The 15,809-nt window shown below is 38.0% G+C and overlaps 1 protein-coding gene across 3 annotated transcripts in view; it reads left to right on the top strand.

Annotated features, from left to right (window-relative positions):
• PCCA (propionyl-CoA carboxylase subunit alpha) overlaps positions 1-15,809 on the top strand; it is a 314,254-nt gene that overhangs the window by 104,331 nt on the left and 194,114 nt on the right. For all 3 annotated transcript variants that reach the window (XM_068928028.1, XM_068928023.1, XM_068928032.1), the window contains 2 exons: positions 3,279-3,357; positions 13,133-13,235. In XM_068928028.1, coding sequence (XP_068784129.1) covers positions 3,279-3,357; positions 13,133-13,235 — 182 coding nt within the window. The remainder of the gene's footprint in view (positions 1-3,278; positions 3,358-13,132; positions 13,236-15,809) is intronic.

The following is a 15,809-nucleotide window of genomic DNA, read 5'->3' as shown; positions in this document are numbered from 1 at the left end:
TAGTGTTTAATCACATCGGCTCTTTGGCTATGTTACTTTTAAGTCCATTTGTAAGTTATATGTTAAGAACTGCTATAATCCTGCTTTCTGAAGCATGGACGAGACCCAGAAAGTATTTCTTTTCAGATTGTTGTCTGAATGAATTGAGCAACTGTGAAGTGAAGGCACTATAAGTGAAAGTCTGTGCCAAACTAAATAGGTGAAAAACATGTTTTTGTCATGCTTCATTTGGCCTATGGGTTTAGCTGATACTAGTTCTTTTAATAAGGAATATTGAAAAGAATCTGCTAGTGCTGGATCAATGCACTCTATGGTCAACTACCTGCAACTTTATAAAAATGGCTTAACATCTGAAAACAATGCAATGGTTAAGGGCAAGAACTAAAAGCTGTGGGATACCAGAAATCTGTTTATTCCTTTTACTGTTCAAATTCAGTTACCACCCTGAAATCAAAACAGTCTAACTTAATAGCATTTATGTAACAGTGAATGTTTGTCAGATGATCTTCAAATCTGGCAGATGTGTGCCATCCTACCATTTGAGTTCATGTTCGACCCATGCTCTCATGTTGCAGATGCTTCAGGAAAAGCTATTGAATTATGGAACAAGAGTTAGGTTTATTCCTACATGCAATTTTAGTCTCAGGTAAATTGATGCCTAATTGGAGGGAAGAATTGAAAACCTAATACCTACTCAGAAAAAGAAATTGCCTGCTTTGTGAAGCTATTCACTGCTACTGTCATCAGTCATTCTCATAAATGCTATTAGTTTTATATGTTTGCATGCCTCTCCCTGCAACTAATCCAACCAATCCATGTGAGTATTTCAGGGATTCTGATTGCTGCTGAAGAGTGCAGAAGTGGTCAGGCGGATGGCAACTAGTCCCTCCTCATATCAGCATCCTGTATCCAATACATATGCAAAGCTACTTAGATTGTACAAGGACTTCCCCTCATCTTAGGATAGAGCGGTCCTCAGTATTGGCTATAGAATTGCTATTTTTAGCCTGGGTCAGTGCCTCAAAGAACAGTGTATGAAGTCATATTTGGGCAAAGCGAAAGTACCCTTACTTTAGGATGCCAAACAGCCATCCTCCCAAATTTGTAAAAGCCTGCTAAAAATTCTTTTTTGCTCTTATCCCCAAAAGCTATGTGTTTCTTTTCAAAACAGGCCTTGTGTTGATTTTTTTTGTCTGCTTTTTTAACAGTACTGTAGCTGTATGGAGTCTTACGTATAAGTATGATTGGCAGGTAATCAGTATACATAAAGCTGTGGAAAAAGTGTTCCAAAACTTGGTGAGTAATACCAGTAAGCCAGCTCTCTCATGTATCCTGTCTTATGACTTAACCAAGCGAGCTGGGATATATAAGCTTTTATGTTCTGTAAAGACTCACTAAGGCTCACTGCTAGCACTCCTGTTTTATTTCTGAAATGAGGAACAGTAAATTAGAACTAGACTCTACTTACAGAAGTAAAATCAGAGAGCCATTCAAGAGACTAATATATTGGACTGAAATTGTTAGCTTCATTGATAAGAATTTTTCAAGTTCTTGTGCCATTGAATAAGATTAGTGGGAAATTGCCACAGTGAATTTGTCGCAATGAGACTTAAAACTATGATCGTACCCATAGTTGTACCTAGTAACTAGAGATTACTTTAGACTTTGAAGCATGAAGTTTTATAGCCTTTTTACCCCCACTATCTATAGGAACTTGAGATTTATGCTATGCATTTGCTTATCTGTTACCTTTCTACACTTCTAAGCCACAGGAATGCTGCAGCATGGGATTCTGTAGCCTAATGACATGTTAGGGGGAAAACTGCTTTATTGCTGTTTCTTTATTAACTTAAAGCTTTCTTGCACTTCTTTCCTGCCTTCCCACTAACATTGCTCTATTTGTTATGCTTGTATCATGCCCCTTTTGTGCATGTCCACTTCAGCTGTCTTAAGTAGAAGACTTTCGAGATCGTGTGTGTGTATTGTTTTTTTGGTTTGATCTTGTTTTGATTCTGCTTGTTTTTTTTAATCGTCTTTTCCTGAACATCCTTTCAGTCAAATGCATTTGCGGAGGAGCTGGGGGGAATGTGTCACTTTTAGCCAACAGAATAAGACCCACATTGCAGAAAGAAATGTGAACTTGAGTTACGCATATCATAGCAGGCTTGACAGTTTCTATTATGAGATGTATTCAGGTGTCTCCTTTTGTCCCAAGATCAGTCTTTTATAGGGAAGTATCTTAATTTTGCGAGAACTGACTGATTTTTCTTGCCAGAGAATGTTGGCTGATCTAATGTTTTTTTTTTTAATGTTATGATTTCCGTTAAATGTGCTGGAGACCAAAGGCACGAAGAATTTTTATGCTGTCCTAGAAACATCACAAAAACTTTCTAATCAGATCCTTAACTTCTAGGTTGTGATAGATTGATGTGGGAGAAAAGTAAAATGCGCTGATAAGAATTGTTTTAGGAAATTGTTTTGAATTGGTGTTCTATTACAAGATACATGTAATATTAAATCTACTTTAAAATTCTATACTTTGTTACCATACTCTTTTTAGCTTTCAGAAAATGAAGGACTTGATTCTATTTAATTCCAAAAATAAAATATTGCCGCTTACATGCAGTGTTGTCAGATTATGCTGCTCATTTTTTTCTTAAATTTTTTTCCTTGCATCTTGTCAGTTTGGGAAAAATGCTTTATTTTAATCTTCAGTTTGTAATGATTATCTGTTTGCTTTGATTCTTACTCATCATTGCTTAGTACCTGAGCAGCAAAGCTCTTTGGAGATGCTCCGTTATTTTAAAATCTACTGCTGTATTGACCCGAAAAGGTGAATAAGTACAGGGTTACTGAATCTCTTGACCAATAGTTTATGAAGATCTGCTGCTGCTTCTTGATAATAAAATATATTTTTTAATTTTATTACAGCAATAGTTTAGTAACAAAAATTTTGTTCCTTTTCCACTACTAAAATAAAGAAAGTGAAGTTAAAAGTCAAATGCTTTTATTCATAAATCATTTTGTTACTTGGGAATAATTAATTCAGTGTTTTTCTTCTATAAATGAAATAGAAAAGACAACCTTTTCTTGGCTTCAGAAATCACTGTGCTGACAGCTAAGTGTTGAAAAGAAAAAAATCTCTCCTTCAAAACAAATAGCATTTTAATAAACCAAGTTATTGTCTACTGGCATTATTGGACATGTGGTCAGTTGTCATGTTCCTATGACCAACTGATCAAAGTTTGAACTTCTGTCTAATTGTTCCCCGCTGTTAGGCTACCCTGTCATGATCAAGGCCTCAGCAGGTGGTGGTGGGAAAGGCATGAGAATCGCTTGGGATGATGAAGAGACCAGGTGAGATGCTGTCCAAAAGCTTGCCTTGATGAATGCTGCAGTTACCAAAGTCCCATTAAGCCACTGTGAGCTGACAGTTGAGCAGATATCAAATGTTAAACGGAAACTGGATAGTATCTGTTTTTCTCCCTTTGGTATAGTGTGCAATATACTTCTGTTTGCATGTGTGTATATAAAATTAAGCTTTGTGTAAAACTTACAAAACACCACAGTTCATTGTTTTGGGTACAAACCCTACAACTGCCTTTAGTCCAATGACTGTAAATTCAAACTGTAAACAATATTTTATTGTTTGCATTTCAGAATGTTGATGTGTAAATTGTCTGTGCGTTTAGTGGACTAAACCACTTGGCCATGACTCTCAAACACTAATTTTTGAACAAGAACAACTAGTTCTGTTAAAGTTGATGGGACTGATTATTCATGTGTGGAAATACATATAAAGTGTTTCCAGCATGTGCTCCAATAAATGGCGTACTTCAGTGTTTAACATATTTGTCTCAGCAAACTATTGTGCATTTGCCTGTTCGAAAGGGAGTATTTGTTTAAACACACAAATTTTCACCTCTTTTAATGGTGTGTCTGAATGCCAAACCCTGCCAGATACTTGTTGAGTGGAGTTGTTTTGGAATCTGTTCTTTTCTGATATTCTGGCAGTGAGCTGTTTAGTTACAAGCTCTTACACCAATGATGTTACAGGAAAATGCATTTTGGGATTTTTCAGTGATTTGTAACAAAAAGTGTACTTGAGATCTAAAATTGGATAACTTTCTTAGAAATATTTTCCTTCCCATGTGAATGAGAGCACACATGTCTGGAACTAACTCAAAGTATGAATCTTTTTCATTAGCTTAAATGTTAGTCACGACTATTTTTTGTCATATTTTTGTTTCATGTATTAAATTTATTTAAAATCTCAACCTAAAAGCTGCAAGGAAGAACAAAATGAATGACTAGCAGTTAAACTTTAGATTTGAATAGAACTTGTGTACTTTGCTACCTCTAGCCTCCTTATATTCAACTCTAAATAGGAAAATAAGGATTTGCGCATTAGAATGAGGATCTAGAATAACCTACTTTCTTACAAGGATGCTTTATTCCTGCTGCTTTGGAAGCCAAAATTACTCCCTTGATCTTATTCAGTCAGCAAGTACATCTGTTGAACTTGAAAGGAAGGCATTCATTTCTTGTTTTGCTCAAACTGTCAGAGTTTGATTAAAGTAACTCTCTAAAAATTGAAAACTCAGACTGCAATGATTGTTAATTTGTTTTGAAGAAGTTATGGTTATTGTTTTGACCAGAAAGTCACCTGATAGAAATGATTGTCAGTAGGAACCAACTAGGGATGTTATTTTGGTACGCTTAACAATTACTTTGATTCATATTAGAGATGTTTGCCTTCTTTGTGGAAAGCCTCTGAAATATTCTGTTTCTTAGTATTTGCCAGTGGTGCCCTCTTAATAATCCTCTTAGTTATATTAGTCTTGTTTTTGCAATAAGTTTAAAGAATAATTTCCAAGAAGCGGTAAGAGAAAGAAAACCGAGATTCATTGAGTCATAGATTAACAGTAGTTACTAACCTTGTTTCAGAAAGTGCTTGTTTTAAAACTTGCAGGCAGTGATGAAATCAAAATTCAGTAGGCAAAGTATTTGTTGCAGGAAGGTAAAATGAGATTAAGAGAACTGAAGATAGGTCTACTTCCCATTTAAATGTGAAACAGCATTTTGGTGCTTCTTATAGTCTGTCTTGAGAAAATGTGTATGAAGTGAAAGATTTTTGTTGTATATGCCCATTTTCTGTGTTACGGAATTAAAATTTTTTCCCTCTGTCTTGAAGGTGATTTAACTTGTTACTGACAAAAAAAATCTGATAATTTTCGTATCATATGAAGAGAATTGTTGGTCTCAAGTCTTTTCTTGCTGCATCCAAGTCCATGTAATTTTAAAAATAAGCTGGTTTTCAGCTATTGGTAGATGCTGTGGAGAAGCTAGCACCTGAATGACCTTCTAATTTTTAGCGGTCATACCTGCAAGATGTTTCTGAGAACTGTGGATAAAATTTGATTTGCAAAATTGTTTTGATTTTACCCTATGAGATTGATTCCAAATGCTGTTGAAAAAATGCTTTATATAGAAATCATTTTGTTGAAATGTGTTTTTGAATTTTCAGAATAGTCAAAGCATGGGAAATTGCTCTTTTCTTAAAACTGGTTATGCATAATATTAAAAACCTTTATATGATGGTGTTACATGGCAAATAATATGTTATGCAGCAATAGACATTGAAAATGGGAAAGATCTATCTGAATGACTGAATGACTGAATTCCTGCTGTTATGGAATTATTCTCTACGGTAACTTATTAGTGCTTCATTCTTTGCACCTCTTAAATATCCTAAGTGAAGAAACTTTCATTAGTTCCTTCTAGATATTATGATATATCCAAAGTTTCTGCCAATTCCATTTAGTATTTCTATTTGGAAATACTAGAGTACTCCTTTACCATTGCTGTAACTTTTTTGGAAATTGTTTTTCGTGTGTGTGATTGTTGAAGATTGCCGTGTTTCCATTTCTCTGCTATCTGGGTATGGCTGCTGTTGTATGTCTTCAGATATGAATACCTTGAACTCTCATTTCTATTGCTTTTTTCCAAATTTATGTCAAGATCTAGTGGGGAATTTTGTGTGCAGTTCAAGCTGCTAACCCAGATCTGAAATTAAAACAATCTCCTCTTCACCATGATTGAAGTTGTAGTCAGTTATTTTGGTTTAGATAACTTGAATTTAGGATATGCTATTTTCACATAATAGATACAACATCAAGTGGGTATTGAAAAAGAAACACAGATGTCTGAAAAGCAGCTTATATTGAATTTAGGCTTCTAGATTCTTAACAGCTGGGAAACTGCAATGGCTGAAGTTCTGCTACTGTATATAGCTAATGGTACTCCTGTCTTGGCATTGTTGATCATCTCAGCTCTGGTCTCGTATACAAAGAGACTCTGTGCTTGCATTCCAGAGGTACCAGTCCCAAAGCACTTTCCAAATATAGGCAACCTTAAGCTCAGTGCAAGGTACACCAAAACATAACTGGAGGATGGGAGTCTGAATCTGTTTTCTGTATCCTTCCTTTCTTTTTACTGATTGTGGAGAAATTGAATTGCTTTCAGGGTAACACTTGCACCTGTAACTAAGTCTTAGGTTTCATGGCTTCAAATAGTCTGCTGCAAGCTCTGAAGAGGAATTCACTTGGAGATCATCTCTAAAGAGCTGATGATTTGATTTCTTGAGGGGAAAATCAAATATTTGAGACTGGATCTCTGCATGCAAAGATCCTTACTAGCTTGTAGGTTCAGTGTAGGAGGTCACTGTTCAGGAAATATTGACCCTGGTTTTTAGTAGTTTGAGCTGCAAGCATAATCTCAGAGTTGGAAATTTATACTGAATTTTCTTCTAAAAATTCAGTTTTGAGAAATTTGGAGCTTTGTGGGCCAAATTTATTTTCCCTGGATATTGAAACCTTGCATGCTTCTTATGTCTCTGAAAATTTTCAACGAGGCACCTTCCAGGAACAGGTATTTAGATCAATGATTTTACCTTTTAGCTTGTAACAGGAAAATAAGTATCCCTGTAACTTAAATGCTCTTCTTCAGAGCCCTTGCCAGTTTATAAATTTAAAAGTCAAACATTTGCTTTCAGAACTTCCAAGAGCCTCTGTCACTTCTATTCTGTGGTCCTATGCTACTATGTTGTGTTTACGTGTGCTGTTCCACAGTTGTTGCTGTTCATTGGATTGGTACCATAAGATGTGTGGGAGGACTACTAGCAAAGTTTTTTTTCCACAGAATCACACAATGATTGAGGTTGGAAGGGACCTCTGGAGATCATCCAGTCCAACCCCTCTGCTCAAGCAGGGTCCTCTAGAGCACATTGCACAGGATTTCGTCCAGGCAAGTTTGGAATATCTCTAGAGGAGGAGACTCCACAATCTCTCTGGGCAACCTGTTCCAGTGCTCAGTCACCCTCACAGGAAAGAAGTTTTTCTTTGCATTCAGATGGAACTTCCTGTGTTTCAGTTTATGCTTGTTGCCTCTTGTCCTGTCCCTGGGCACCATGGAGAAGAGTCTGGCCCCATCCTCTCGACCCCCTCCCTTCAGATACTTGTACACATTGATGGGATCCTTCCTCAGTCTTCTCTTCTCCAGGCTGAACAGGCCCAGCTCTCGCAGCCTTTCTTCATAGGAGAGATGCTCCAGTCCCTTCATCAACTTAGCAGCCCTTCACTGGATTCGCTCCAGGAGTGCCATGTCTCTCTTGTCCTGGGGAGCCCAGAACTGGACACAACGCTCCAAATGCAGCCTCCCCAGGGCTGAGGAGAGGGGGAGGATCACCTCCCTCGACCTGCTGGCAACGCTCTTCCTCATGCAACCCAGGATACCATTGGCCTTCTTGACCGTGAGGGCACATTGCTGGCTCATGGTCAACTTGTTGTCCACCAGGACTCCCATGGACTTCTCCACAGAGCTGCTCTCCAGCAGGTCAGCCCCCAGCCTGCACTGGGGCATGGGGTTATTCCTCCCTAGGTGCAGGACCCTGCACTTGCCTTGGTTGAACTTCATGAGGTTCCTCTCTGCCTCTCTCTCCAGCCTGTTGAGGTCCCTCTGAAGGGTAGCACTGTGTTGTGGTGCATCAGTGACTCCCCCCAGTTTAGTGTCATCAGCAAACTTGCTGGGGGTGCACTCTGTCCCTTCCTCCAGGTCACTGATGAATACATTGAATAGATTGGACCCAGTATTGACCCCTGGAGGACACCGCCAGCTACAGACCTCCAGCTAGACTCTGCACTTCTGACCACAAATCTCTGAGCTCTGCAGCATTCAGCTATTTCTCAATCCACCTCACCGTCCACTCATCCCACCTATGCTTCCCGAGTTCACCTATGAGGAGTGATGGGAGACAGTGTCAAAAGCCTTGCTGAAGTCTAGGTGGACAACATCCACTGCTCTCCCCTCATCCTCATGGAAGGCTATCATGTTGGTCAAGCATGCTTTCCCTTTGGTGAATCCATGCTGACTACTCCTGATCACCTTCTTGTCCTCCAAAAGGACTTTTGTTCAAGTCCTGTCTACCATTGTCTTCTGCAGTTTACCACCTTCCTTTAGAAACATCTGTTGAAGCTTTGTCTCTGTAATCTTCCAACAGGTGTGAAGGTATGAGCAGTAGAACTGGAAGAACTTAAGTGGAATAATACTTAACAGATAATTCTGAATTCCCCACCTCCTGAGGCAAGGAAATTTGTGAAAAGTTTGCAGGATGAGAAGACTGAGTTAAATTGAACACTGTTCCCTATTACAGACCTGAACCTTGAAATTTATTACTCTTCCAAAGTAGTTTATCTGGCCTGTCAGACTGCTCCACAGAAATGGGAGTGTGCGGACTTGATCTCTCCAGCACGGATGTGTGCTGTAGAAATATTGAGGTAAAGGGAAGAAGTGAACTGAGTGAGTGAAGGACGTTGGTCCTACTACCTGGGACCTGATTTTAAGTGGAAGTCTTTAATGGACCATCGCTTACAGCCTTTATGCTTTGTAACTCTGCCAAAAATAATGAAAGAGAATAACACTAAGGTAATTATTCCAGTGGTTGGTAGAGATATGTTCTTAAGGTATACTGAAGCCCTCAAAATATGGCAAGATCATAACTGTATAGCAGATCAGCATTTAATAGAAAACCAGAATTGAAAGCAGAAAGCTAACTGAATTGATAAAATTCTGTGTTACTGAAGAAACATGTAAACTCTTCAGTTACTTCTCATTTGTGATTCAAAAAAATAATTTGTGTGTGTACATATATATATATACACACACATATTAAACAGGCCTCCTGGCCAACTATGTGCCTAAACATGTATGTAAAATGCTGTGATTAGGTCATTTTAATTTTTTAAAATTTGGAGTCAAGATGAAGCAATGGTATTGTTTTTCTGTGTAAAATCAAACAACATTTTGAGTATTTATTTGTCACTTAACCCACTTACCAGTCACTTTTTTTAGAGCGATTCCATTGTACTAATGATCATCAGATATGTGTTTTTTGACTTGAAGGCCTTTCTAATTCTGGTCTTGATAGGAAAAGGCTGTATTTTTTTTTATTATTTCCTGATATTTGAAACTAAAATATTGAATGATGACTGCAGTTCCTCATTAGTGTCTGCCTCTAAAGAAAGTGGCTGCTTCAATTAAAGCAGCAAAGCTGAGCTTGGGGCTGGAGGCAGGGACTTGGCACAGACTGTCTCACTTCAGACAAGTGCAAGAAAACTTATGGCAGGATCAATAAATACTTCTGTACAGCTTATGCTTTGGTGTGAGTAGATGTACTGTATAGAGAGCAAGAACTTTTGAAGACGTCCTATTCTCCCGCTTCTAGCATCGTTCATGTTTGAAGGGACCTTGGGAAGTAATCTCATTCAGCTCCCTGCTTAGAGCAGGGTCAGCACTAAATTCAGGCATGGTTGCTTAGTGTTTTGTCCAGTCAGATCTTGAAAACCTCCAAGGACAGTGATTCCACAGACTCTCCAAACAGCCTGCCTCAGTTATCACAGGAAAAATTTCCCTTATATCTAGATGGACCTCCTCTGTTTCCATTTGTGACCAACTTCTCTTCTCCTGTTATGCACCTCACTGAAGAGCCTAGTTCCATTGTCTTGGTAGTGCCCTCCTTAAGCATTGTCGAGCTGCTGTTAGATCTCCCGTAAGCCTTCTCGTCTTGCAGTTAAACAAGACCAGTTTGCTCAGCCTTTCATGTTCTCCAACCCTCTGACTGTTGTCTTGGATCTCTGCTGTTTTCACTTCAGTATATCAGCATCATTTTAGTATAGGGAGAAGCCCAAAACTGGGTGCAGTATTCCAGATATGATCTGACAAATTCTGAGTAAAGGGGAATAATCACTGCTGTTCATCTCCTGGCTCTGCTGGATTTGATAAAGCCCAGTATGCTGTTAGCTTTCATCACTGTTAGGCTGCACTGCTGACTTGTATCACAGCCTCTGACCCACCAGGACCCTCAGGTCATCTTCAGCAGCCAGGCAGTTCCCCAGCCTGCAGGAGGTTAGTCTGTGCTAGGTACAGGACTTCCCATTTGTTTTTCTTGAAATTCATAAGGTTCCTGTCTGCCTATCCCTTCCAGTCTATCTTGCTCTCTGAAGCACAGCCCTGCCCTCAAGTATGTTGATGGCACTCCCCAATTTAGTGATGTTCACAGGTTAGAGATTGTACATTCCAGGTTATTGATAATGAGATTAAACTGATCCCAGAATAATATTCCAAAGGGGAAGTTCACTTGTAATTGGCTTCCAGGTGGAGAATGAGCTACCAGCCACTAGCATGAGCCCAATGATGCTGCCAGTTTTTCATCCATCTGGTTGTGCATTTATGTGGACTGTAGCATCCTAGTTTGGATACACTGTGGAACGTCACTAAGGGATTGCTGAAGTTGAGGCAGATGACATTCAATGTTCTGCTGTTATTCATAGATCTAGTTGTAGAAGCATAGTACCCTTGGTAAATACATTTTGGTAAATCTAATCGGTTCTCAATCACTTTTTCTTGTGTGCCCAGAAACAGCTTCCAGGAGATCTTGCTCTGTGACTTTTCCTAGGAGCTATAGTGGAACTGACCAACCACTTGCTCTTTCCTGAGAAGAGATCCATGTATGTGAGATGATCTTTCACAGAAAGGGCAACCCTATTGCTGTGACTTTCCATCTATTGCAGCATTGCAGTTGGTGACCTGTCTTACCCATTCTTAGTTATTCCAAGGATGTTGCAGTTTTGTGTCTGCATGTGGGTTACAGCTTTTCCTGTTCGTTTCCCAGGCTGTGGTCATTTACAGCTGCTTGAGGTGGGCCCTTTTCAACTCTCCCCTAGTGCCTCTGGGTCTTGACCATGCACACCTCCCACTGGTGTGGTCCCACTGCCCCTGGGAACTGGTACTGGTGCTCCCTGTAGATGAAGCAGTCCTGCTGCTGCTTGGTGATGGGATAATGTTCCCAATACAAACTCTCTTCTAGCCTAACCCCCCCCTTTTTTTTTTTCTCTTATACTAACAAAGAGACCCAGACCATCTTGGTGTGATTGGTATGATCTCTTTTAGGAAAGATAAAGCGCAATTATGGTGACTTCATCACTGAGCAAATGCAGCTGCATGGATTTGTAAAATACAGATATAAACAAGGTCAATCCTTTACCAAGGCAGTCGTATTGATGTCTGTTGTATATAACTTTAAAAAGGTTTACAGATGCATGGATTAGATAATTAGGTGTAATGGCTTTTAACAAGCATTGCAGTTTGGATTTCTGATTAACACATAATTCAGTAAAGGAAGAATAATCAATTGAGCATAGTACTGTCTGATAGAACGTATACAATGTGAAACAAAACTTTTGATATCAGAGTTAAAATGGCTCTAAATCTGTTTCAGTAAGCACAAATATTGCATGTGGATGTTTGTTGCCTCACTTTGTCTTTTTTGGCCAGATCAGCTAGCGTACAGAATCGCAAATACTGATGTCCTTCAACCCCCTGAGAAAGAGTTTAATATATTGAGGTTAGATAGGAACTTCGAAAGATTACAACTGATTGCACGTTGAAAATGAGCACACTGAGAATCTCTCTTAAAATTAGAGCAAATAAAAATCCACAATTAAAAAAAGTGAAGAAACACTTTTAAATATATGTATTTCTGTATACTGTGAAATATTGGATTTACCTGTTCCTCAGTTCTGTAGTACAGATTTTGTTTTTGAAATTGAAGTAGATTCTAGAGATGGAAAGCTATGGAAACTTCAGCACTGTTCTGCCAATTCAGAGTACAAACATCAGGACAACTGTGTTCTAATAATTAATCTCACATGAATTTGCCACAGACTTTCCATATATATTAACATAATTGGGGCTAATATGCTATTTAAGGAGCCTGCAGAAAACTTGTGGGAAGCCTTTGAGTCTTGCACTATGGTAAGCTTCACCCTGTGAAAACTTTACGTAAAGTTGTTTTTCAGCAGCAGTTATGTCCTGAAGGAGTGACCTTTCTGCTAGGGAAAAGCAGTGAAACTAGTATTTTTCTAATCTTTGTTTGCTTGAGTAATTATGTATTTGAAAGAGAAAACGGAGGGAAGTATTTGGAACATGCAGTGTAAGTCTCAATTCTAGTTTTGGGGGAAAAACAGTAGTATAGCTGTATGTTATTAAGTGGAATACTGCATCTTTGGTTGTGTGTTCAAGGATTGAATTCACAAGATGAGCGGTGGTATATCTGTAGTGCTTTCATCTAATTAATGTGCAACTAGCCCTTACATTCTTGAGTGTTGAGGGATATATGCATGAAAAATAACAATGAGCTTCATCTTCCTTTTTGTATAATATGTATTTTACGATTTTTGTTTCTTTAGATCTGTTTACTGTATTATTTTTGTAAAGAAAATGCTAACAAAAAAAATTCCTGCAAATCATCTTCAATGCCCAAACCTTTTAAACACTTAAATTATCTCCCCTTTGCAAATGTATTTTTTTGTCTTTGTCAGCAAAGAAAGAAAAAATGGCATTTGTTAAAGAATCAGATGTAAGTGGTAGAAATTGTAGGTTTTGGAACTGTTTGACTAAAAAATGATAGATGATTGGAATGAGTTACAATGTTCCTTCTACTTGTGTGCTTCAAAACTTGACTTAATCATCAACTGATGTTAATATGGATTTATTCTTTCTCTTTTCATTATTTAAGAGAAGGTTTTAGGTTTTCGTCTCAAGAAGCTGCTTCAAGTTTTGGTGATGATCGCTTACTGATAGAGAAGTTCATTGATAACCCTCGTCACATAGAAATCCAGGTTTGTAGTAGTAGTATTTAGCTGATAGCATTTGAGCTGATAAAACACCTGTGGTTCAAAAAGTGGGCGTTACAGGCTACAAGGAAGATGGTGCATCTTAAGCGTGGCTTTGAAGTGCCTATGTATTACATCCTAAGGAGTTTCTCTTTTAGCAGAGCTCCTCTAGAAAACCGTCGTGTTTGTTCTGATAGCAACCTTGAGTGACGCTGGCCAGCACAATAAAAGGCTTCTGTGTTTACTTGGATGCCTTTAGCTTAATATATATGAATATGTGAACTAGACGTCTCATAATATAGTTCTTCTGCTTGTTCTTAGAAGATGGGATAAACTGTCTCTCTGTACGTTACTGAATCTTAAAAATTGACCTATCCTAACTTTTTCTTCTTTGCTCTTCTCACCTTTGCTATCTGTAAAACGTTGTTGGAGCACTCTTTGGGGTAAGGGTTCTGAACTCTTACCAAAGCCAAAGTGCTGCTGCTTTATTTGTCTAGGGGTTTTCTGTTGTTCCATCATTTATGATAGGCAAAATGTAGGAGGAGTGGATGGAAGGAGTTGGAGAAGTCTTTGCTGGTTTGGGATAGGGATGTATAGTGTTTCAAAACTGCATGCTTATGTATTCACTGTAGAGTCCTTTGAGCTAGCAAATGCATGTATATATATGCCTCTATAAAAATAGAGATTTTTAGATAGCTCTGTAGCAAAAAAATCCATTTGGATCTTTGGCCTGGGTGTCCTGCTAACGTGAACTGACGTAGAACTTTTCTGGTGAACACAGGCAATATTTCAGGCAAGTTTTACTGAATTTTCTTGTAAGAGTTTCCATCAAACTTAAAATTTTAAAACAAAACTTTTGGTTCGGTTGTATAATTGTATCAAAAGAAAAATTACAAAAATACATGAAATAGTATATTTTTGTCAAATGTAATTGTTCTTAAATTTTCCATAATTTCACTTAGACCTTCAACCAAGATCAAGAAAATCACAACACTACATTTATGTTACCGGTAATTAAAAACAGAATTTCTAATACTATGCATCTTAATACAACAGTAAAAGGCTCATGTTAGAGCTGCAATTTGTAAAGATAATCTTAGTCTTTTAAGCAGTAATGCATGATTTGTTTAATGTCAATGATATCAAATACATGAGGGATTTTTTTCCTGTGAAAGACAAGTTCAGTGATTCCCCGCCCGCCCGCCCTCAATTTTTGTTCATTTTGCGTCCTGTTTTAGAGGAGAACAGAAATGTGCATTAAGCAGCTGAAGTACAATTTAGGTTACTGTGGTGTCCTTCCCCACTTAGCCCTGTACTCGATGCATTTTATTAAGCAGTAGGGAATATTGTTTCAAACATGAAGCTAAAAAAGGCCTAGAATCTGTTTTGCTGTGTCTTGGGCCATTGCTCAAACTACATGGCTATCATACACAATACAGCCTTCCTGTTTGTATTCTCTAGCCTTTTATTTTTTTTCTTTTTTTTGCGGAAAGACAATGACCTCATGCTCAGTTCATTGGAAAACGTGGTTGTAGACATCTGTCCTGAGGGTTGAATTTTGGACTGTGGATCCAGAGTCAATGGAGCTCTGATTCCAGTGCCATAAGCACAGCGGAGGATGTAGGATTTCAAGCAATGTTGTGCTTTGTTTGTTTTTCTTGTAAATTCTATCTGGCTTGTAGATATTTTGGATTCTGTAGTGAAGCATCTAATGATCCTTATGAACTAGAGGCTTAGTACCACTTTTTGGGCAGTTTGTGATTAGAAATTAGGTGTAGTCTCCCTAACTTTTAGATTGTGATACTTATATCTTTTATTAGCTCTAGTGTTAAGCCAGATCTGCTTTCAGACAGATTCTTTAGCAAAATTGTAATTTTAAAATTTGGACATATTTGATCTTATGCAGGCAACTGAACTGTCTGCCAATAGCCTTGAATTAATCTTTTCTGACAAGAAATCTATAAGAAGTATATCAGTTTCCTCAACAGAAATTTCACTTATTTTTCTGTTCTAAGATGTCAACTCTTTCTAAGTTGTGGTATGTTTTCTTTTACAGTGAGAGCCTGAAGTAGTTTGACAGTAGCTCAATAACTTAATGAAAAAACAACAACAAAAAATTTGATAGTGTGGAATGATTTTTAAGAGAGAAATAGTTAATCTTTTTTATTCTGCTGGATATGTGCCCACTCAAACTTGATATACTTCCTATATTTTTATTTTAAATTTCCATTTAACATTTGCCTGTGCGCAGACTAACTTATAGCGTACATGGAATAAAGGAACAGAAATGTACAAATGAAATTTAAGCCTCCAGCTGTTCTCACCTTTGAAGGATCGAGGGAAGGTATGTAGTGAACACTAGGTTTCAGTATTCATCTTAGGTTACAAAAGAGGTCGATTTGCTGGAGCTTTTGTTACTGCATTTTCCTTATGACTAATAATTTTTGGATACCTACATTTTTATTTCTTCTCTCTCTCTCTCTGTCTCTCTCTCTCTTCCCCCCCCCCCTTTTTTTTAATAGCTTCACACATCTTGAAGATGCATTCTTTCTTGGTGCTTGCAGCTTTGGGTTAACATTG

This window comes from Struthio camelus, chromosome 1, assembly GCF_040807025.1.
Source record: "Struthio camelus isolate bStrCam1 chromosome 1, bStrCam1.hap1, whole genome shotgun sequence".
Taxonomy (NCBI): Eukaryota; Metazoa; Chordata; class Aves; order Struthioniformes; family Struthionidae; genus Struthio; species Struthio camelus.
The sequence above is the reverse complement of the archived record's forward strand: the minus strand, read 5'-3'. Positions and strand labels throughout refer to the sequence as shown.